Raw genomic sequence first — 24,199 nt, forward strand, 5'->3', positions numbered from 1 at the left:
CACCGTTGAAATCTTGAGAGGTGTTGACCTAAAGTCCTTGGGTCTGAGCCAGAGCCTTCAGCCCCCGTCAGAGCATGCACAGGAAGAGGCCATTGGCTGCGGGGCTGCCTACGTGCTGCTGGTCCCATAATAAGCAAGCCAGCGAATTTTCAAAGCACACTGGTCCAACCACCCTCCTCTCTCCCCTGACTCTTGGATGCTTTGAAACATTAAATAATACAATAGCAAAGTTAATTTTTATATGGTAGTGTTAAGGACAAATAAAACCTGTAGTAGTAAAAAGTTTTTAAAAATTGAAGAAAGGCATTGACTAAAAATAGGAAAGAGGATGTTGGAAAACTGTTATATACAGGCTGGAAATGCAATAGAGTAGAATTTCTCCAGGAAGTTTCCCCAGCAGGGGCCTCAAGTCTTAGCCAGGGGAGTATGAGGGCACTGGATGGGAGATGGGCATGGGGGGGTGCAGACACAGTGAGGGGAGGGGCACATGAGAGCAGTGTAGGGGAGAGTGAGAGGGTCTTGGGCCCAGGGAGGGTGTTTCCTCCAGAAGAGTCTGCAGAATGAGAGATACTCTTGTGCAAACCACTTGGACACATTCCATCGGGTTTAGGCGCCTTTCAAAATAATGTAGAACTATGTCTTCCTTCTGGGTGATTTTATGTGAGAGCTGGATAACGGGTTCAATAAATAGCCCCCAAAAAGTGTGCTTCATAGGCATCTGCGCTTGAGGATCTAGGAATTAGACTACCTGGTCTATTTGCTGGAGTTCTGCTCACACCATGGCACTGGCCCCAAATTTCAACACAACACTTGTTCATGAATGAAAATAATGAGAAGCCTAGTCCAGCTACATGTCTTCTATCAGACATCTGTCTTATAGGATTCCTTTAGCCATAATTACACTTCACTATTCACAAATCTTCCTACATCTGTTGCACAATATGATTCTCATGACAATATAATAAATAAGGTAAACTAACATCATTATCATTCCCTTTTCACAGATGAACCAGTAGAGGCAAAGAAGAGTAGTAGTAACTCCCCCGGTTTTCATATGGAACCATCATGTGTGTGTGTCATGCCTTGCCTCTTACCCCATTGAATCCTTACTGCAGTCCTGTAAGTTACTGTACTGGAGATGTTGCGTGACCCTGCCCGGTAAATTGCTGCCTCCAGGGTGGCGGAACTCCTCTCAAACCTAGAGGATATGGCACCAGCCCTCCTATCTCTCCACAGTGAAATTTGAAAGCAATGGTTAAACTTCAGTGCTATAAATTAGCAGTAGAGAGTGGGAGAGTTAAATACATGAATTTGGAAAACTGTTTAATACTGGATTTGGAAACTGTGCGTAGGTACACAAAATTTTGAATCAATCTGGGAAGGTGGTATGATACAGTAAAAGAGCAGAGGTTTTGAAGAAAGGTGTCCTGAATTTAAACCCTGGCTTCTCCATTCACTGTTTAAATGGATTTGGCTAAGTCACTGAACTTTGCTTAATTTCAGTCCCCAAATCTACAAAATGGAGCTTTTACCACAAAATTTATTTAATTGAAATACGATGAAACTCAGATAAGATACTGTCTGTGAAGTCACTTTAGAATTCTAAATTCTGAATTCTTTCAAATCTTTGTGTAAGGAGGGTCACAGGTCACTCTCCATCTCAAAATACTGATTGTTGGTTTACATATTTATTGTCTGTCTCGTTGCCTCCCCCTCATATTCACCTACATAATCACGGTCTACAACAGTGCCAGGCACTTAGGCCCTCAGCAAATATTCATCAGATGAATAAACATGAACACCAATAGAAATAATCATACTGGAATTTTATCAAAGAGAAGAAATTTTGAAAAATAACACCTATACTATCATGATTGAGACTGTGTCCTGTGTCTAAGGGAAATGAAATGTGTGCTTAAACAAATACACCTGCAGCATTTCCATTTATCCCCAGTCACCACTTTCTTATGCCCAGTTAAAATAAATCACACAGAGCTTCACCCCCGTATTGTTTTCTGATCTTCAGCAAGTCCTGTCATGAGCTAGAGACTGCCCAGTGGGTCTCTTCTCTCAGCCTTGGGCACCGTGAAAAAGAGGATTTGAAGTAGTTGAAAATGTTTGTTGGAAAAAAATATTTCAGCCTTCTGGTCTGTTTAACCACCTGTATCACCCGTATTTCATTACCTTAGCTCCTCTCAATGACTGTAAAATAACTTCTCAATTCTTTCCTTAGTCCTGGTTGCTGACCAACATGAGTGTTTTCATAGTGATCAGTTTTTCTGATTTACTGGCAGTCATTTTTGGGACATGATGTCAAATCCATTGATGAACAAGAATGTCACCAGTCTCTGTACATCATCAATATTTAAAAAGCTAATAATGTTTATTAGCTTTAAGGATTGAGTTACCAATGTTAATATTTAAGTCTAATAAGTTAATATGTCCTACTTTTATTTTTTGCACACTTAAAGAATTCTAATCTGTCTAGAGGGAGCTTCTCTGATTTGCTGCATTTCAGGGCAGCAGACTATCAGCAAGCAGCACTGGGCTGATAGGTAAGAGGCCAAGAAAACACTCGTTGGGACAGTTACTGATTAGCTGCATGACCCTGGACAAGTGACTTCATTCTGCATATTTCCTTTGGTTTCTGAGTTGAAAGAAAAAATGGAATGAGCCCCTGATTTCCTTTGAGAGATGATAAGACAGGTGAAATGTTCTGGGACACTTTGATCCCTTACAGGTCTCGAGGGATCCATAGGTGTTTGTTTGTTTCTTTCATTTATTTCCATTTTATTATCTTTTTTGTTATGGGTGATACTGAACACTTCAGGGCACTGTGAAGGAATTTGGATTCCTTGGTCCTCACAGCCCTTGTCCGTGGTCAGCCTTACCTCATTTGCTTTGCAGTAGCACAGAGAGAGGTGAGTGACATTTTGCTGGGTCACAGAGAGTGTCAGTGGCAAGTTAGGACCCAATGCAGGCAGTTGTTTACCTCAAAGTCCCACAGCTTCCCTGGATGATTTGTGGGTCGCATCTCTACTTTATGTTTAGTAACAACCGCCATGAAAATTGCTGATTACTCAGATGTTAAGCACAGCTGTATTTCTTTGCAAACAAAGGCTTTCCTCACGGAATAAAAGAACCACTTATGCTTTCCAAGTATAGTCCCTTTATTAGTAAATTCCTGGGCATTTGGTGATTTATACCATTTATAATTCAATGCTCTTAGTAATAACAAAATTGCTGTAACCAACTGTTTGATAAAATACAGAGAAATCCGGAATCTTTTTTTTTTTTTTTTTTTTGAGAGTTAAATGGTAATATGAGATGGAGTGAGGTGGGGGCAGGGAATGTAATTTCTTTTCACACCCTTTTCCTGTGAGGCACTTGGTAGGCTTTCTTTTCCTCTTTGTGGCCACAGCCCCACTGCACCTGTGTTTCAGCAGGAACTGTCGCTTCAGGTTAATGAAGGGATAACTAGTTTCAGTCTTGTTTAGAATGAGGGATATGAGGGACTGAGGCCACCAACATTTCAGAGCTGTGAGTTCTTATCGCATAATATTCAGTAGCTGGTTGGCCAAGCAAATCAAGGGCTTAAAAACAAAAACAAAAATGAAACAATAAACAAAAGCATTATCCTGCTCCCTGAGAAAGATACTGTCATTGTTAAAGAAATGGCAGCTCCAGAGGTGTCTTCTTGTCTTGATTGGTGCCTGCTGTCCCACACAGTGAAAACCAAATTCCCTCTTGAAGGACCAGGACAGCAGCAGGCAGCACACTCGCTGTGACTGGAAAGTGGAGAATGATTTTAAATACATTGTGTTGACCTTCTTGCAGCATTTTAATAACTCATGATGGGGAGCCATGGAACTTCAGATGAACAAGTACTGAGTGAGTGCTGTCAGTAGCGCTTGCTTCTGGAATGTTCTGGGGTAGCATGTGGAGATTAGAGGCAGGTGAGGGTATTTTTTTTAAAGGCAGCTACTGGAGAAAGTTATGTCAACAGCAATGACCCAGTGCTGAGTATCTGTCTGAGAAAACCGGGTAGACATTGAACTCTCATCACCTCTAAATTCCCCTCCAACAAGCCCTGAAGGGAGCCTGGCCACAGTCCATCCTTGGTTCTGCTCGGACTCACAGACATGGCCTTCTCATTCTGGCAAAAGGCAGGAGCATCATTACGTCTCAGCGTGTTTTATGATGCCTCGTGGAAACAGCTGTGTTGCCTGTCTTTGTGTGGATACAGTTTTTAAAAAATGGAAATTGCCATGGCAACAGCTGCAGGCACTTATTATAGAGCAGTAGAAGTGACGCCGGTATTTGTGAGGAAATCTATGCTCTCAGAATAGTGTGCCCCTTACAATGGAGTGGATTTCTCCTACTAACATTTCCATTTTTGAAAAATCAAAAGGTATAAAAACGTGTCCAAAAGAAATTTACCAGGGAACTGGAGAACTTAGGGAATTGGTAAGTGGGAACGGAGCCTTTTAACTGTGGCCCCTGAGTTAAAAATCCAACTGGCAATCTCAACACTGGGATTCTAGGGAGGGCAGCGCTCATTATTTGTTTTTAACCCCGTGGTACCTAATATGGTACTCTAAACAGGATTGCTTAATTGCGATGACAGGGATGATTAGAATTAATTAAAGCCAGTTTTCTGCTTCTTTTCACATCACACCTTCCTTACAGCTTTGAGGAACCTTTAAATTTGAGACTATCGGAACCAATGTGCCCTCATCTCAGCCAATAAATTTAAAGTAGTTTAAGTATAAGCTTCAGTTTTCTTTTAACTCAGTTCTGAGGTAAATAACATCTTTCATAGGCTCATGCTAAATATTTTTTTGCTAAGCATTAAGAAGGAGAGTGAAGAGGAAACCTAACAAAGAAAGATTTGCCATGACGTGTGTTTAAGACTTTATACATTAAGGAGGGAGCATCCTATGCTGAGTTTTGAATGAGTTTTTCATGTTCTCTAAACATGACGTCATATCATTTTAATGATCCCATAGACCATGTCCTTGATGGAAGCAGCCAGATAATTTAACAGGAAGTATTTAACTATAAGGAACACAGAAAAGTGATATCAGTATTGTGTAACTTATGGAAATAAGCTGTGTCTCTAAGACTACAGATAAATAAGCCTTGAGCATGGCACAAACATCTATCAAATCCAGAATTTTTCACTCACTTCCAAAGAACTCTGACACCTGATGAGAGATTTCAGGTGTACTGTTGTCTCTGAGAGAGTCGCAAGGTTCAAATCCCTTAAATAAGTTATTCCATATATATATATTGGATATATATATATTTTTTTTGGTTGTTGGGCCCTGAAGTTTTAGAGTATATATTTCACCACCAAAATTATATTTCATCTGAGCTTTGTTCAACTAGGTTGTGCCCCGGTTGTTTTCCTCCCATCACTCAGAAGAAGCAGAGAAGCCCATGGAGAAAGTTTTTTTGCCCTGGGCTATAGGAAACATATTGCAAAAAGGCTCCATCTCATCCTATTCCAAGAAATGACTGAAAAACAAAAACTTCCCCCCACTTTAAATCCAGTCACTAGGGATTGTTTTATTTTCATTAGAAGACAAAGCAGCATATTAGAATCTATTGTGCAGCAAGCAGTATGTCCCATCTCTCTCCTTTCTGCTGCCAAATTTGTTCCCCATTCAAGCCAACCAAGCAACTGTTACACAAAATAGGCTAGAACACCATTGGATGGAATCTGTCCAGAGAAATCTTCAGTGCTCATGATTTACCAGTCCCCTTTATTTCTATACTTCATCCATACCACTCTAATCAATTTATTCATGGCATTGCATTGTATCATACTTGAGAGACTCAAGAGGAAGGTAACTTCAACAATTTTATATTCACTAAACTAGGCAAAAAGGAAGGGCGTGCTGATTTAAATCTTGATGCAGAAAAAGGGAACATTGAAAGGAATGCAGCAATAAAGAAGGGAGATAATCTTTCTCTTCATAAGAAGTCAATACATTTTCCTGAATACGGTAGCCTCAGGCAGATGTCTGATAAGAGTTGTTGGTAGAGAAGGAATTACCATCTGGTGATAAAATGCATCTTAGTATAATTAATTTCTCATTTAATAAGTATATTCAATTTTGCTGAACCACCTCTGAAGCCAAAGGAATATGTCTGTTGGGAGGATCTTGGATCTGCAAGGAGGATCTGGTCCTCTAACTCCACTTATAACCTTTGTTGGTGTGCTTAGGTCAGAAGGAACCACTGCCCCCAAATCCTTGTGTACTTTGAAGCACAAATCATTTGTTCAAGAACTCATCAAGGGTCACATTTCTTGATGGCGTCCTATCTAGATGTCCTCAAGTTTGCTTTGAGGTATAGATTTCCAACATTTTGCCCCTAGAAGAGTCTACATTTGGTACCACATTCCATTCTGATAGAAAAATAATGTTTTAATTATCCATAAAATTTAGGAGCAGCCAAAGACAGATATGCTACTTCCTGCCAGATACCAGGCAAGACATTCTACCTTTCAAACACAAACATTTTGTTAAGCCTAGGGAAAGTCTGGAGGAGAGCTGACCCTGATTCTACTTCAGTTACAATAGCCGTACAGTGGCCCCGGGGCCTTTTTTTGGTTAGCTCTTAAATAAACACACAAAGAAAGAACTAAAGAAATATGCAGCTAGATGCTTTGAAGACCTCACCTCCCCAGTAGAGACTACCTAAGGGAAGAACTTACTCATTGGGACCATCAGGTATAACTTACCTTTTGTTGATGCACAGACACGCCGACAGTTTACTGGGAGGAGGCAGTGAGGGAGAGGCAACACAGGAGGTTTGGAACTTGGGTTCTAATGCCAGTCCTACCATTTACTTGCCATGTGACTTTGGCCACATAGCTTAACCTTTCTCAGTGTCCTCAATTTCTCCTTGTAACATGTGGATAATATTATGTCTTCTGTGGGGTGGTTGTAACGATTACAAATGCTGTTACAAAATGCCTCTCACAGTTCTGGCTTGCAAGAGGCCCTCAATAAATGGCAGCTATTAGCACTGCAATGTAGGAAGCACAGGGTCCAAGAGGATACTAACACTGAACATTTTGCAGAAACAGCCCATATATATACAGCTTTCCAAATTCAGTATTTAAGGCTCTAAAATTACACTGGCATTGCATGGGCTGATCACTCAATTTACCAGCAAACTATCTTTTTATATTTTCCTAGTTTATTTTATTATGGTTTTAAATGCCAGAAATTATTATTTTTTCTCTGTGTCATTTTGGTACCTTACTAAGTTCTTTTTTTTTTTTTAATCCAGAATTTTGAAGGCTGAATGTTTTCAATGTAGGTAATTCAACAGAACCATGATCTTGTTCCTCTTCACTGCCACCTACACAGAGTGGTTGGTGCCAGAGTCACAGATTATCGGGTAATTCCAAGGCAGAAGGTGGCAGAGGCACTCATCCAGTTCTCTGAGACTCGTTTTCATTACAGTCCCCACATTTTGGCATTAGGTCTGTGGGATTATCACACGTTGCCTGTGATGAAGTTACCTGGGACGTCACCATCACATTTCGTATGTATCCATGGTGCTCTAGTCTCTACCTATGCACTGACCTCTTGCTGATGATGCTTCAAGAGCACTGAGTGACAAAGCAGGCTTTTCACACACAAAAACATGAATTTTGGATTTTGCTATTTCTCAGCATAAAGTTTTTTAGAGCTTCTCTCTTGCTCTCTAACACACACACACATACAGACACACACACACACACTGAATGGATATGAGAGCAGCACAGTCCTCTATTGTTTTCATCTAAATGGTGTTCATCTCTCCTATCACTGGCTCACCTCTGTTTCCATTTGGATGCTTGCTAACAATGGCCCTGAGGCATTTTTTTTAACTGCATTTTCCAAGAAGGTGGTAATAGGTTTGAATAAAAATATAATGAATACACTTAGTCCAGAGGAGACACTGAGGTATAATTATTGAATTCTGCCTTTTCTTTCAAAGACTTTGCAGTTTCTCTATAACCTTAGTCCCTCTTTAGAAGTAAAGTTCAACACTAGCTGGTAGCATGCTCAGTAATGTGGGCAGAATGGTAATACAAAAGGGACCTGACCAAATGAATAAAAAAAAAACAACAAAAAACAAAACTGCAGAGACAGCGAGACTGACTCCTACCATAAAAGGAACAGAGGGGAATTATCACAAAGTAGCCCTCACCACCTGCTGCATGCCCTCCAAGTAGGGGGATCTACTTGGCATCTTGTACCAGCTCCTCCTTTCAACCCACCCTGGCTACTAGCTTCCTCCCTAACGAAAAATGTGAACAATTCACTAGTTTTTAACCCATCTCAGAAAGAGACATCTGCATCCCAAATGCTATTTATTACCAACATGTTACTTATTTAGTAATTGAGCCATCAAGGAACATTTCTCCCCCAAATTCCTGGAGGAGCAGTGTCCTGCTTCTCCCATTTGCTCTCATGACACATAAACAAAGACAAAGGTAGTGGGTCTTCTGAAGATCTAGCCGTGGGTGCATGGAGCAAAGCCTGGGAGCTGTTGTGTCTCACACATCCTGGGCAACCTAAGAAGAGCCAAGTCCTGGTAGTAGTGATGGTGATGGTGAGTCTGGGCATGTGACTTTGGATATTTTGAGTTGATAAAGTTAAGCTAAACCATAAATAGGGAGCAGGATTGGCTCAAGTCACAGTTAATTTATGCATCGTGGTGTTATCTGCTATACTTCCGAACTCTGCCATTTACTCCTGTGTAAATAGAACTCTCCAAACCTCACCTTCCTCTCCAGGTATACTTAGATGTCGTTATTCACTTGCATTCTCCTATGCACTGCCTGCTAGCCCACAGCAGCCATGTACGATTTCGGTGTGAGCAGGAAGGATGTGAAAGGCCATGGCTTAAGCACAGGGTTTCTTCCACGACCCCACTCCTGTTTCCTGGACTTTGCACTTGTTATCTGATTGTCTTTCATCTCACCTTCTGTGATCACCATTCACTTCAGCTTATGACCACTCCCTCCTTGTTCTACCTATTTGTATATGCCTACTTCAGTGGTTTTTAACCTTTTTGAGATCATGGACTAAATGGAGAAGGTGTATGAAATTAGGGACTCTCCTGCCAGCAAAATGAGTGTGTGTGTTTATTTGAGTTTACATCCACCTCTGGACTCCGTAAATCATTGCTTTCCTGGCCATCTTGCTGGTTGTTTTTGTGCTCATTCTGGCTTGCTCACCTGGTCTAACTTGAAGCCTTCCACTGACCTCCCTCTACACCATTCTCAGACTCAGTCTTCCAACCTGAATTTTTCCCAGCCTCTGAGCTATTTTTGGCCACATGTGCAAAAACCACACACCTGATTCTTCAAGACTGCTTCAGGGCCCAGGGCCCCAGCTCCTGGCACTGCACAGTAGATTGTGTTCCTCCACAGCAACAGCCTTGGTAAATGAAGTATTCAAAATGCTTGTGCTTGGCATTCGACTCCAAGTCTTAGTAACTATCTTTGCTGCATAAAATGGGAAAGACCTGCCTGTTGCTTGAGTTAGGAATCCCTCAATTTTCACAAGTTGTATTGGTTTGAGATTCAGATATAATGTAAAGTCTACATTCTTATCCTGGATAAAGCTGTGCCCTGAAGATCCAGTATCAGAGATGACCCTACTGTGGAACCCTAGCATTCTGCAATATCTACTTTTCAGCAACTGTTAGACACATGTAATGTCCTTTAAAAGCATTATGTGGAAGCAAAACCCACTTTGATAAGATTTGTTGGTCTGTAGCTCACATGCTTCAAACACAAAATCGAAATCTGTGGAGGGGAGGCAAGTACTTTGGTAAAATACATGAGTTTAGGAAGATAACTGTGTGCTTTGCCCCCAAAGACAACCTTGTACTCAAGCAAGAAATTATCTGCAACTCTAAAAAGATGGATGCAGATTCTCAATTAAGTTGTGATTTGGGGCCCAGATGCTCACCTAATTGCTAATAAATGGAAGAATAAGAGAAGGATCGGAGGCTACAAGTTGATCAGTGTGAACATTTCCTGGAGGTTGGCTTGTCACCAGGTAAAACTCCATCAGGCTGTCTCAGAGAGCTGTTTGTAACAGGAGTGAGGTTTATTTAATGCAGGAATGAAAAGTGCCCAGATTAGAAAAGCTTTTCATAGGACATTATCTATGGTAAATCCTTTCATGCAACCAGAGGAAACTGGCATTTCATCCAGCCCCTCATCTCTGTCCTCAGCACACAGAATTAGTGGAGCACTGCAGGTCCCTATGCAAGCAAGTGCCTGCTTTCAGATTCTTCTTTATCTCTAAGTGACATGCAGGGAACTGTGAATTGGTGATCGCCATGAAAGTAAATGTCATTGATTCCTTGATTATTGCTGATCAGCAATTCCACACAACTTCCTTAGACACCCTCTGTTTGTGAACACTTTTTGCCTCAGGTATAGCAATGGGATTTCTGTGGTCTGTCTACCTTGGTGTCCCCTTCTCCAGCAAGGCTGCTAGAAGATCAGCTCTGTTGGATTTGCAAGACACTTGTGGATTTTTTTCGATCTTAACTATTGTTAACAATTTATATGCATCTCCTTTTTTGATACTGTCCCAGTAACTTTGTGCTTTACAGGCCTCATTAAGAAAAAGATGAATTCAGTATTTGATCTAACTCTAAACTTTATTACTCATTCCACCCCAGAAAATTCTTATAATGGTCTGACACATTAATTGGAACTCCTAAATGCCTCTATATTCTTAGAAGTAGACCTCAGTTTTTATAGATTTCTTTTGAGCAAATGGTGAAAGATAGAGTAATTATTCCAACAATAATATTAATACGAGTAATAGTAACAACTGTAGTAGCAGCTAACATTTATGGAGTGCTTTCTATGTTCCAAGTAGGAGCACTGTACATGTTTAACCCAGTTAATCCCTGCTCCATGAAGGAGGCACAATTTTTATCATCACCGTTTATTAGATGAAGACACTGAGACACAGATAAGTAATTATTCTAAAGAGACAGTAGTCACCACATGGCAACACAGGGTGAGCCGAGATGAAATGAGATGAAATGAGACCTGAGCTGGTGTTGCCATGAACACCTAGAGACGTGGAGTGTACAGAGTTTCACAACAGACTCACTGGATATGGAGAAGAGGCCTCCCTGAAGAAGTCCGAGCCTGCGAGCAGCACTAGGTTGTCAGCAAAACAGCTTGTGTGGAAATGGCTATATTCACTAATGTGATTTTTCTCTCACAAGTTAGTACTGGAAGTCCTAAAACCTTCAACTTCCAAGAGTAGTCTGCCTCTATGGTAGGAAGGTGAAATATTTGTTGAGTCGTTTATCCGTGAGCACGCTCGGGCAGTAGATCCAAGTGTTCTCACTTCCCATCTGTGGCTGTGCACGGGCTCTCAACAGTGAGGCCTGAGTTGAGTGCCTGCCCCTCCAGCTACTAGGGAGTTACTTGGGGCAAGTGATTTACCATCCCTGGGTCTATTGATCTCTAAAAGGCAAATATTTTCATTAGATGGTTGGAAGGATTAAATGAAGTAAAATATACAAAGTTACTGAATTTCTCTAAACCATGGTTTCCTCATCTATAAAATGGAAATCATAATAGCAGCTACTTCAGGAGGCCCCTGTGAGGGTTAAATGAGATAATGTTGATAAAAATTCTTAAATGCTCTGTAGGAATGAATGCAGAGAATGATAAGTATTCTGAGTGCTCAGAAAATGTTGAAGCACCTGACCCCCTTCTGCATTTCAACCTTGGGGATTAATATTTGGTCTTTCTTGTGCCTGTTAATGATTATATTTTAATTTTAACTAGATTTCCATCTTTAGTGGCTATTAACCTACTTTTCTATGTCTTTTTATATCTATTATGACTAAAAGTTTCACATATCACAGTACTCTTTGGAGCTAAGATTTCATTAGCAAGGATTAAAGGAACTGAAAAGTTGGAGAAGGGGGTTGAAGCTCCCATTAGATCATGAGAATTAGTCTCTCTCTTTTAAATAGGCTCACGGTAGTGCGATTCAAATTCCTGTTTCTGCTTCAGAAAAGAAAGAAAGGAAGAAAGAAAGAAAATGAAATAAGAGTATTTGCAAGTTACTTTTATATTTAGGACTATCTCAAATTCACTTTTCTCTCAATATTAGGTGTAAGAGAAAAATTCTCAAAGCCCACAGACTAACTCAATTCTGACAAGACTTTTCAGGCTAAATTGCAAAGTAATTTAAGATCTCCTTTCAAAGGAAATGCACATATAATTCATAACAAACCTCCTTCAACTCTTCTTCCCTTTAACCAGTTTTAAACACAGAGCTCTCTTTGTCACTTTAAACTTGGAACTTAATGGACCAGAGCCACTTAGGACTCCGTCAAAGACTATTCCATGCTGAAATTTGTAACTGTTCTTGATGTCATTATCAACCTGGCTCCAGCCTCAATCATCGGTGCCTTCATTGCTTCCCCACTGCTCACTAAATACTCAGCCGTTTCTAGTGGCAGGATCTGGTTTGGCACAGAAAGCTGAGTACTCTCCATCCCTCTCCTGATAGTCCTGGAGGAAGCTGGAAAATACAGAGAGTCGGTGACTCTTGGGGTGGGAGGTTCCTTGAGGCCCCATTATGCCACTGTCTAGTGCATGAATTTCCTCCATAGTACCTGACAGGTAACTCTTTCATGCTGTGTTTAAGTATCTCCAATGACAGAGAACTTGCTTTTATAGATCCCATTTCATTTCCCATCAGATCTAAGAATTAGGAAGTTCTGAAATAGAATATAAAGCTGAACTCTTTCTCCCTCTGATGTCTTACTTGGGGTCTTTATCTTGCCTTCTGGAAACACAAAGAACGAGGCCAGTCCTTCCTCGGCATGATCACCTTTCAAGTGCTTACTGTAGCTGTTTCTAAGTCCATCTGTCTTTTAAACTCTCCTCCTTATTTACACCTTCCTTCCCACACCTTCCTTCCTACTTTTTCTCCTGGGGTCTGCTGTGGTTTGTCAGGTCTCATTCAGGTGGTGGCATCCAGACCAGTGAAGAGAGGCCTGGTCTGCTCCAGCCACTGAGGAGTACAATGGGGCCATGCTGACTCCAGCTCCCTCAGATGTTATAACATAGCCTCCACCTGGAATGTTCTATACCATGCTTTCCTCTACCCTGGACTCTCCAGTGGAAGCCCTTTCACCCCTAGAGGAAAATCCTAAGTCCTGAGAAAGTCCTGAAAGCTTCCACAAGACCTGGCCCCAACCCCATCTCCAGCCCTGTCTCCCACCACACTCTCTCCCCTTGTTCGTTGCCCTCCAGGTACCCTGCCTCCTTGAGGCTCCTCAGACCTACCGAGGCAGCTCTGCTTTAGGGACTAGAAGGCTCACCCCGCTTTTTCCACTCAGGACTCCACTTCATAATGTTTTTCAGAGAAGCCTTTCCTGTCCACCTTAACTAAAGCAGCACCCCCAGTAGACTCTATCCCATCCCCTCATGATGCTTCATTTTTCTTTTCAGTCTCTGTCATTAAATCATATGTCTATTTGCTTAGCTATTTATTATGTCGTCTTCTCCACTGGAATGCAAGGAACATGAGGTCAGAAGCTTTTTTGTGTTTCCTTCTGTATCTTTAGTGCCTAGAACAATGTCTGCAGATTGTAGGTGCTCAGTAAATATGTGGATGGACTGAATCTGTTAATTCAGCCTGAGATCCTATTATTCTGGAGGCAGCCATGGTATACTAACTCATACTTCTCACAGAATTCTTGTCTTTTTCTTTCTTGTGCCAGACCTCAAAATGACAAAATGATCTTTGTCCAGGATTTGGGAAATCACTCTTTGGTATGAATTTGGATTCTCAGGGAGCAGTCATTAACTAAACAGTCCTCCAGAAGCCGAAAGAGTTAATTGATGTACCTCCCCAAACACAGCTCTTAACCCTGCAGGGTTGTTGGCCCTTGGAAAGGTGAAATCCTATGGTTCTAACTCAAGCTCAGCGAACTTCTGGCCAGCTCCTCTTATTATTAAAAGGCAGCTCTTCTAAACTCCCAGGGTGCCTGGAATGCCCCCAGTTCCTCAAGTCATTATGTTTTACAGCAGGTTCTCCTGAAAGAGCTTCATCGGCCTTTGGCAGAACATAAGCCAGAATAATGGGCAAGCAGATGCCAGAATGAATTCCAATGTGTACACACAATTCTTGGCCCCGTAAAAATCAATTCGTTATTCATAATTAAGCAACTTCTTGAGAAAGGGAAGGTTGATACAGTTATTAAAAGATAAATAATAAATAAAGATCTACTTGTTTCTCTTTTTTTTGGAGGGAGGATAAAAAATTTTAAACACAAAATAGCACTGTAATTAGTTTTTCTTCTACTTTGTTTCTTACCTGTGACACTTAGGGCCAGCCAAACAGAGCAGCTTTTACAAATTTCCATCACCCCTTTGTGTTGTGTTTCTCCTTAAAATGCATCCCTCAGAGCAGAATGGCAAGGCAGCTCCCGATAGTTGGGGAGAAAAGAAACTAGAAGCACCTGAACATAAAGGTCAAAAGGTGTAGCATCCTGTAATGTGAGTCTTTTCTGGTTTTCCAAATTGAGTTTAGGGAGCAGAGCTGAAAACATAAGTTGCTAAATGCCTTAGTACTAAAAGGAGCCTCTGGGCTGCCCAGCAGTTAGGACCACACACCTCCCAACAGGCTTAATTGGCAACAGAATTAGCCTCATTACCTCCCATTTCTACCTCATCAACCTGGTCTCAAATCAGTATATAAAAGGGATAGGAAAGAAAGGGGGTCCTCCTTGGAGAGAGTGCAGGTTGAAATGTGAAGCTATTACCCCTCCCCATGAAAGAGATTCCTCTCCCCTAAGTCAAGTGGAAGGAACCCCCTGGAATCATCCAGATAGACTGGAACTGTCTGTGAGAAAAGGGCTTCCAGCTCATCCCCCATGGAGGGAACTGCAGGGGGGCTGAGGTCCTCCCAAAAGAGAGCAGAGAAGGGAACTCTTGTGTGTGGCTTCTTGGAATAGGAGAGCACGAGAACACAAGGGTTGGCCTAGAGATTTCTGAAAGGAATCAGCAGGAGCCTTCTGTGTCAGCAGGACCTGAACGCTTCCTGGTTTGCTGTGTTTGGGGAGCGATCAAGAGAGAGGTGAGAGCCACTGACCTGCCCAAGTGGCCCCTGATCCAAACCAAAGAAAAGGGCTGGGGATGTGTATAGCTGGCAGGGCAGATGGAAAATTGAGTGGCTCCAGAGAGGGGACTCTCAAAAAAATAGAAGTGCCACCATGTCAGCAGAGGCATCCAAGAGAAGAATCAAGCAGGAACAAGAGTGAGGCCAGGGGCCCCTGACCACTATGGACAAGCAGTGGGCCACCTAAGATGGAGAGCTTGGCTCCCATCCATCCTTCATGCCTCCATCACCAGGGGGTGCTGGTACCCAGGAAGGTGGTGGAAGGTACCTCTTCTGCCTCTCCTTCGTTCTAAATCATCCTGCCTGCTGCTCTAGAATATTCTGCAGGGAGAAGAATACTGCTTTGATGATTTAGGTTTTAAGCTGGACAGCACTAAGTTTTAAAAACTGAAAGGAATTGGATAATGGAATTTGACCAAGACATCATTAATTAAACTATACACCCAGCACAAAGAGGGATTCAATATAGTACAGTTAGAATCAGTGATTGGAAAAAAATATTCATGTATATGTCCCAACTAATCAAAAACTCTGCAATAAACTGGTGCCAGCAGTTAAAAAAAAAAATTGTTAGGGATTAAAGATTTGGCAGAGAAAAATGGGAGGCTCTTTTGTGTATCTTTGGCTATAGTAATCATCTCCCCTTTTTTTCTTTAACGATTAAATTCACAGAAATTCTAAAAAGGATACTATGTATTTGCATAATACTTTCCTTCTAAAATTCTTAAAGTAGCATTGATTTCATGTTGATAGAAGAAATGAGACAGGACTGGGAGATAGAGAAGCAGGTTGTCCTAATCAGGCACCCAGGACAGTGAGTAGATTACGTATGGAAGCTGGGAGGACCAGTCAGAGGAGAGCATCGTTATGAAAAAATGGCTGCCTGGTAATTTGAGGTTGTTGGGTAGTATCTGTGAGTAATTGTGGGGGAAATATTTTAGCAGTAGCAGTAAAGAGTAACAGGAGTGGGTGGTGTTGGAAATGGGGTGGTCTCGAGAAAGATTGTAAGAATCAGGAAACAAATGACTTCATAGGGTCCAGAATGGGAAGATGGCCAGAGTTTTGGAAGGGATGGCATTGGTGGCAGTGATGGTGGTACCATTTATATACTACTTTCCACACATTATCTCATTTTCACTCAGCATAATTGCAGTACCTTCTTACACACCTCTTCATTTTACTTCTTTTCCCCTCTCCCCTTCTCCTTCTTCTTCATCAGTAGCATTTGTTGAGCATATGTGCCCCATGCCATTCTTCACAATCGGTAAGCTCAAATGGTCCCTGAAACCCATAGATTCTAGACCAGGGACCAGTCAGCACATGAGAGAGATAGGTGATGATGCCTCAGTTCTGTTTTGATTGAGGTACTGATTGGACATCCAGTTTGAGATACTTCTTTTAGAATGAAACCAAGCTCTGAGTGAGAGAGAGAGAGAGAAAGAGAAGGAAAGAGAGAGAAGGAGGAGGAGGAGGAAGAGGAGAGGAGGAGGGATGGGTTATTTGAAAAACAGTGATTTACTTAAGAAATGTTTACCTAGTTCTTAATATGTGCCAAGTACTTCTTCAAATGCTTTAAAAACATTAATTTATTGATTTCTCAGAGCAATCTTATGTGACAGGTACAATTATTATCATCCTGATGTTTATTATCATGTTTTAACCATCATCATGATATGAAACTGAGGTTCATATAGTCTTTAAGTAACTTGCTTGAGGTCACACAGCCAGTAAGTGGCAGAGCTGAGATTTGCACCCAGATCTCAGATTCAGATACTATGCTCGTAATGCTACCTAAGCTGCCAGGGGGGCTCCCTGCACGAACATTATAAAGATGAAAAGATAGGTTGTTGAGAAACACTGGAGTTTCCCTCATGTCTATGAATCTTAAATGATCTGGTGAGTAGTATGATCCTTATTCAACTTGCTCTCATCAAAGGAATTTAGGATATTTCATACATTTCAAAACTTTTGAGTAAAAGATATACACATTTATTTCTGAGACTGGATGCAATACATATCATCAAACTAGTTTTTGCTGAATAATCTGTTTCTGAACAGAATGAATCAATAACCTGGACTTATTTCCAATTTATGAGATGAATATTTAAACACCACTGTGTATTTCTGGTCATACCATTTTCAAGGATATTGGTTCCCTCCAACTCAAATATTCTTTTCCAGAAATCTGGGGGCCACAGATCTATCTTCTCCAGCTTGTTCTATGAATAGTACCTCTTCAGAGTGTTGTCCCAAAGAACAAGCACCACAGGTTAGCAGAACGTCTAATTCCTCTTCCTCACCTCTCCCCACTTTGGTATTTGCATCCACTAGTGGTTCAAGCCTCTCCCTTGGTGCAGAGGAGGAGGTGTTTCCTTTTTAAGTCCAAAGTGCTGAAACCGTTGGAACATGATATTCCTTCCTCTCTCGGGTTGAAGTTGGAAAACTCTACACCCACTACCCAAACCCTCAGTTGTTTCCAAAAACACCCTCTGCAGCTGCTGTGCCATAATCCAGAGGCTTAGTGTTGAAGCTGAGTTAGAGCCTGGAGGAACCACCTCCTAAGACCCTGGCAGTCGGGAGAGATGCAACATCCCTGAACCACAGGCTCCTGCTTTCTTTACCTCACTCCTCGCCAAAAGCCAGAGGGCTTTGCCTGCAGAACGTCCCCTGCTAAACCTGGGGAGATGCAACTCAAGCCCAGTCTCCTGGCCTGTTCCTGTCCTGGGGCAGATCCCTGTCCAGACGGCTGAGGACACTCCTTTCCTCCTTAATTCTCAGAGCCAGGAGCTCCGCACTAAACATGACAACCTGCTAGCCTCACTTCTGTGGCCAGTTCCTCCCTGGAAACCCATCTGTTCCCATGAAAAAGTGACTGGTTCCCCTGCAGCAACCTGGAAGCACATGGTGCTGGGAGGGAAGCCATACCCCACTGGCCCGTAGTGGGGACCGAGGCCTGGTTTAGCCACGGCACTCTGCTCTCTGTCCTCAGGAGCTTGTGGAAGTCCTTAGTAGAATGATGATGATGGTGTTGGTGATGGAAGTTAACATTCACTGAGTGTTAATTTTTTGTGCACATAATCAGCACTCAATGACTGGCCCTACAACCCACAAGGTAAATATACAGATTCTAAATGTACCTCATATCCTCACACATTTCTGGGGGATAAGTACTTACTATTATATCTACTTTACAGACTTTGAAACTGAGTCTGAGTATGATGAAGTAACTTACCCAAGGCCTTTCAGCCAATCAGGATCAGATCTTTGAGGCTCAAACTGAGAGTCCCAAGTGTCACCTTCAGTCTTGATTTGATGTATTTTATTTAAAAAACGGGAGTCGGGAGAAAGAAAAAGTTAACCTTACCTCTCTATTTATCTAGCATACATTTTATAGGATCAAATAAGGTTATAATGCAGGCATAAGAGAACTAAATATTATGTAACTGTGAGGGCTTTTGTATATTTTTAATGTGGAATTTAAAGCTCTGGGTGATGCCACCTACCCACATTTACCCCTCCACAGTTGCCCACATACATGCCCCTAGGCTCTAGCCGTAACTATATGGTTCTACCTTGAAGTGCCCTTAACTCACCTGCCTCCTTGCCTTTGCTTCCACTCTTTCCACTGCCTGGAATACCCTCTCCCTATCACTGACTATTGACTTGCTTCTTTGCTCAAACATGACCCCCTCTATTCTAAAATAGTCTCCCTTTCCTCTTTTGCCCCAATAAATGTTGTACATCTCTCACAAAGTCACACTCAGCACTATGACTATAGCTAGTTGTCATCTATATCTTAGGCTTCTCTGCCTATGCCTTGCAGGTGGTCAATAAAATGTTTGTTAGCTTAATTCTGCTTCTCTTTTCTATGCCCTTCCCTGCCTGCCCCCAACACCTTGCACCTAATGCATCTCCTGGTATAGAGCAGGTCCCCAGTGCATCCTGGGTAACATCCTGAGGTGCTTTAGGGCTGGCAAATTCAATGGGCAATCCTCTATAGGTCAAGGAGACTTAAGCTCTTCTTTTCAGTTAAATCTGACGTCACAGGGAAGGTAGGCTGTACCCTGTTGGGTGGGGATCAGAGCCCAGGAAGAAAACATTTCCCAAAATGCAGACTATCAACCCATAGGGATACCCAGATGATTTTAAGTGACACACAGGTGAACTTCTTTTTTTTCAAAATTTATAATTACATAATCTCATTTGTATTAGAAAGAAATATAATAAGCACATCAAATCTATGATTTCATAAAGATTATTTAATAAAAGCATTTACATTTGAACAAAAATATGTTGATTTAGAGAAAATCATCACAAAAATAATGACACAGAATATGACCAGAAGGTGGGCTGGTGGGGCTTCGGGCTCAATAGTCATGGGGACAGAGAAAACACTTCTGCTGAATGTGGAGGTGAAGATGGGGGTGAAGATGTCCTGTTCTATAAGTCAGATCTGCTGGGGGCAGCCTGAGGAATTAACAGAATTATTTACAAAAACTGTGTTACTGTGCAAAAACCTGTGTTTGAAAGGCACACTGCAACTAGAATGTTTTCTCATTACTATTGTTTCTTCATTGGAATGAAGAAATATGTTCACATCTCACGTACACGGCCTTAGGCACCAAGTTTCATGACAACGAGGGGTTTCACACACTTTCCCAGGCCTGTCAGCTACCATGGACCCAAATATGGGTTTGCTTTTCCTTTCTTTTTTTTTTTTCCTGCAAAGCACCACACTTTACAAAGAGGAAAAACACTTCAAAGGCAATCCCTTTCTCGCATACATTTCAGGGTTCCATTTGAGATCCACATTCATCTTCCTTATCCAATTACGTGATCAAAGCAGAAGGGTTTGGCCTACTTTGGCGGTTTAAAGACATCCAGGGAAAAGCTAAAAACATTTAAAACTACCTTTTCTATGCCAGACATCTTCCTAGAGGAGAATTGGAATCCACTCCCCCTGCTTTCTCTTAACTAGTCTCTAGACACAAAAAGTCAGGTCAGAGAGTTAACGTGCCCTAAACATCCAGCCGGTAAAAGATTCAGTTACATCTCTGTAAAATCCAATCTAATCTTAAGTCAGTGTGTCTAGTGTACTGTTTGCTCTCTACACAGCTACAAAGTCCCTTCCAGAAGCTGCTGAGAAACTCTTGTTTTTGTCTGATTACTTTTAAAGACCTCGTATTAAAATAAAAACTGCAACAACAACAAAAAATCTGAACAGTTAATTCATTAGTCTCCCCAAAGCTACTGGCTCTAGCACATCTGTTCATTTTAATGCTATAATATGGAGTCCATGTTTCCTAAAATAAGACATACCTTGTCCTTTACATGAATAGTCTGGGATTTGAGGCCTTGGTTAAAAAAAAATAGCAAATATAAAATCCTCAAAAATATTTAAGTGAAAAGACTGCCTATTGGTGGATTGATTTTTCCTCTATGGATATAAATCTGTTGGCAACCACCAGAATCGGGGTATGAAAAATGACCCGAGGCAGCTGCTGCTATTTGTTTCAGTGGGAAAACGAGGGTTTTGTCTCTCCCCAGGGGTTAATGCTGTGATGCTCTGAACGTCATCTGGGCTCTGTTTCTGAAGGGTTACACTGGAGAGGAGCAATGCTTTGTGGTTTATGACAGGATCACAGCAGAATATTTTGTGCATGCTGTGATTTGTATCGCCCATTTGTGCACAGGCCATAAAAGTGCACTTTTTATCAGGAACATTTGTGAATATATAACAGCGCTGAAGACATATGGCCACTAAATAATTCACAGTTATCTATCTCCTCAGCAGATTCCTTATACACCTACCATGTTTTAATGCCTAGTTTGCTCAGAAACAATATTCTTTATGACCCTTCCAATATAAAAATGTTTACTGACTGGCAGCAATATATGGATACCATGGGATAGGGCTGTATGGAAGGGGAGAGCTTTCTGCTTTCTCCTTCTCTCTTGGTCCTCATTTGTTTCCCCTGAACTCTTCCAGACAGCACCTAATCTCATAGGAGAAGGTGTCCTCCCCCCGAAAGTGGGTGCTAAATTGTAACTTCTAGGGTTTGGGCCACGAGATGGAAGTCACTGACTAACCTTCACCCTCTTCTCTTTTCAGTTCTATATCCATTTACAGTCCCAAGGAGAATCCAAATGCATTTGATGCTGCAGCATTCTTCCAGTCCGTGGGGAATTTCCTGGGGATCTTTGCCGGCTCGTTTGCAATGGGGTCTGCGTATGCTGTTGTCACAGCACTGATATCCTTTGTCTGGATGTGGAAAGCTGGGGACTGTGTGGGGCTGTTAAGAGCAGTCAATGTCCCTGGAATGTTTCTATGGATGGACAAACTCCAGGCCAGAAAATGGCTAGATAGTCTTGTTTAAGTGCAATCCAGCACCACTGGGGCCATCTTGATTCTGAGTCAACCCTCAAGGCATAGGTACCAGTGGAAGAGGGGCCCAGGCTCTTTTCCTGTCTAAGGACAGTTCTAGCACTGCTGCTGATACTCTCTGATTCTAGGATATCAACAGTTTTAAAAATTACCACCTGAGAAAATAGGTGGGAAGGGGGGCATCAGGATTAACTACATTAGGGTCAAGAGGAAGAACTAAAGATCCAAGGCCAAGGATAAAACAGGATTGACTGTGAATGATAAACTAAGTATTTTCTGCCTCCTTCTCAAACTTGTATCAATCACTAGTTCACAGGGTTGGCTGAGCCAATGATCACTATGGGTTTAAACAAGCATCCATAGCTATTTTCTGGAAAGGGAACAGCAAGCAACGCAGAAATGATGTTTGCTGTTATCTGGGCAGTCATCTCATTTCCTCTTTTCAGTAGAGAGGTGAGAGGATGGGTAGAGTTCCTAGAGGAGTCAAGCCAGGGAAAGGAGCTGGTCTGGTGGGTTATTCATTCAGAGCAGTTGGATGGACCAAAAATAAGTCAGATTTGAGGAGGAAAGCCAAAAGGCTAACGTCGAGTATGAGGACTTAACAGAGGTCACAAAGAAGAGGCAGAGCAAAGGATCAAAGACCTTGGGGAAAAGAGAAGGAAGAAAGAAGACAGGTGCAAGAGGGGTCAGGGATTAAGGCAAAGAAAGTGAAATGTTGAGGTCTTTTTGCATGAGAGCTGGTCCAGCAGTTGACTGAAAACTGCTAAAAGACTAGGTTCTATGAAGGGTTTCTAAGACAAGTCAGAAGATGAATAAAACGTGGACCCTGCCTTCAATGGGAAAAAGGGTGGAGAGAAGGAAGAGATGGAGGTGGGGCCTCGGCCAAACCTCCTTTGGGTATAGGCTCCAGGGCTCTGGACTAGCGTGGAGCTTGCTCAGAACCGAATGGCTTTCTGGCGGCAGTAGAAGGAGAACACCCTATGTCCAGGGGATGCTCTGCTATTCAAATAGGCCTGAACCTTCTCCTTATAGCACATTAGAAGAGAGAATTCAGAGGAACAAACGCCACTAGAAACAAAGCCTTTCCTCCAAGTAACAAGAAAGGATGCTGGAAGAGTCCAAGGGCAGCCCATTTTTTCCTCCAGATGAAGAATTGTTTCCAGATCCTCACTGAATCTTTTTTCAGAAAATGTTTTGCAGAGCAAATTAATTTAAATCACACTAATATAAAAACTTACACATCCCTTGTCATATACCCCACACTCTTCTGAGCACTCGACATATTGTAACTGGTTTATATACCTAGAGAATCAGTTGCATTATTATGCCCACTTTCAGACAGGGAAACCAAGGCACAGAGCCCAAGATAGAGTTGGCTTCTAGTAGCCATACTCCCAACCATGACATTACCCTTGGTATTTTGTGCTTTCTAAGTCCTAAGACTTTACAAAACATTTTTAATATACTTCATCTCATTTTACTCTCCACACTGTGTGGGTAGGTATTCTTCTTATCGCCAGTTCACCTAGGATACCAATAAGGCTCAGAGAGATAAACATACTGCTCAGAAATCACACAGCCAGTGACTTAGAGAACTGGGACTCAAACCCAGATCTTCCATCCCAGGAGTCATGCTTTTTGCTTCCCTGCCCTGCTGCTAAACATCTCTTAATGTGGAATTTTCTTTAGATTTCGCTCTAGAAGCACAAAAATGCAACATTGCATCTCCTTTTCTGTCAAGGCATTTTCAGCCTAACAGTGGACACAGCTGCAGTGTAGTCCTTTCCCATCCATCACATGCTCCTAATCATCTCCTCATAACCCATTCTCTGCATGACTCAGATCACTGTGCCTTTGCTCTATTTGCAATTTATAGACTATTGACCAAGTGTCATCCTGGCCAAAATGAACCATTGCTCGCCAAAGGGCATCTTGCTTGACCTAGAAATAATATACTTTTTCCTCCATCCTACTTATACAGAGAGAGCATAGGCAGCTTCCCTATCACTGAACATGAATGCTTCTTATCCAATTTCCATCCCCAGGAGAGAAGTTTCTTCAAGGCGATCTGTCCACAGACCAGCACTCCCTGGAGAGCAGTGGCCTCCTTTGGTGTTTATGCCCTGGTAGGATCTCTTCCAGCCACAATCTCCTTGGCTTTCCCCCTAGATCTGCCAGTCTCTTAAGGGGCACACCCCAAGAGCTGAGGCCAAATTTAAGAAGTTTTTTGCCTGCACTTAGCTGATTTTATCCTCTTAGTAAGACATCTTTTTATTCTGAACACCAGTTTGAATTTTTGCAAGAGTGTTCGGCCCCCAGTGAAGCATGAAACTCATGCTGGCTTTCAAAGTAAGTCTCAGTGAGAGTTACAGCCTCCCAGTCAGGTCTGAAAATCAGTTCTCTCATCTAAAACTATCACAACTAGATTAGTTTCTCTCAGCCAAGAAGGAGATTTATCTGTACAAGCAGTTGTTGTTTCCCTTAACACGTCTTTGTCACTTGACCAAATTTACCAAACTGTGTGAGTTCCCAATGCTGGAAACCGGCCTGTTTTTCCTCCTGTCTTGGAGTGCCTTCCTGTCTGCTGAGGCTGCTGGCCTAACAGGTCAGTACTTTGTTC

General features: G+C 41.9%; 1 protein-coding gene across 1 annotated transcript in view; it reads left to right on the forward strand.

Moving 5' to 3' along the window:
* Positions 1–24,199, forward strand: part of SLC9A9 (solute carrier family 9 member A9) — a 500,318-nt gene that overhangs the window by 220,803 nt on the left and 255,316 nt on the right. Inside the window, exons 7-8 of the mRNA XM_010952224.3 lie at positions 21,307–21,445; positions 24,079–24,184. Coding sequence (XP_010950526.2) covers positions 21,307–21,445; positions 24,079–24,184 — 245 coding nt within the window. The remainder of the gene's footprint in view (positions 1–21,306; positions 21,446–24,078; positions 24,185–24,199) is intronic.

Source organism: Camelus bactrianus, chromosome 1 (assembly GCF_048773025.1).
Source record: "Camelus bactrianus isolate YW-2024 breed Bactrian camel chromosome 1, ASM4877302v1, whole genome shotgun sequence".
NCBI classification, from domain to species: Eukaryota; Metazoa; Chordata; class Mammalia; order Artiodactyla; family Camelidae; genus Camelus; species Camelus bactrianus.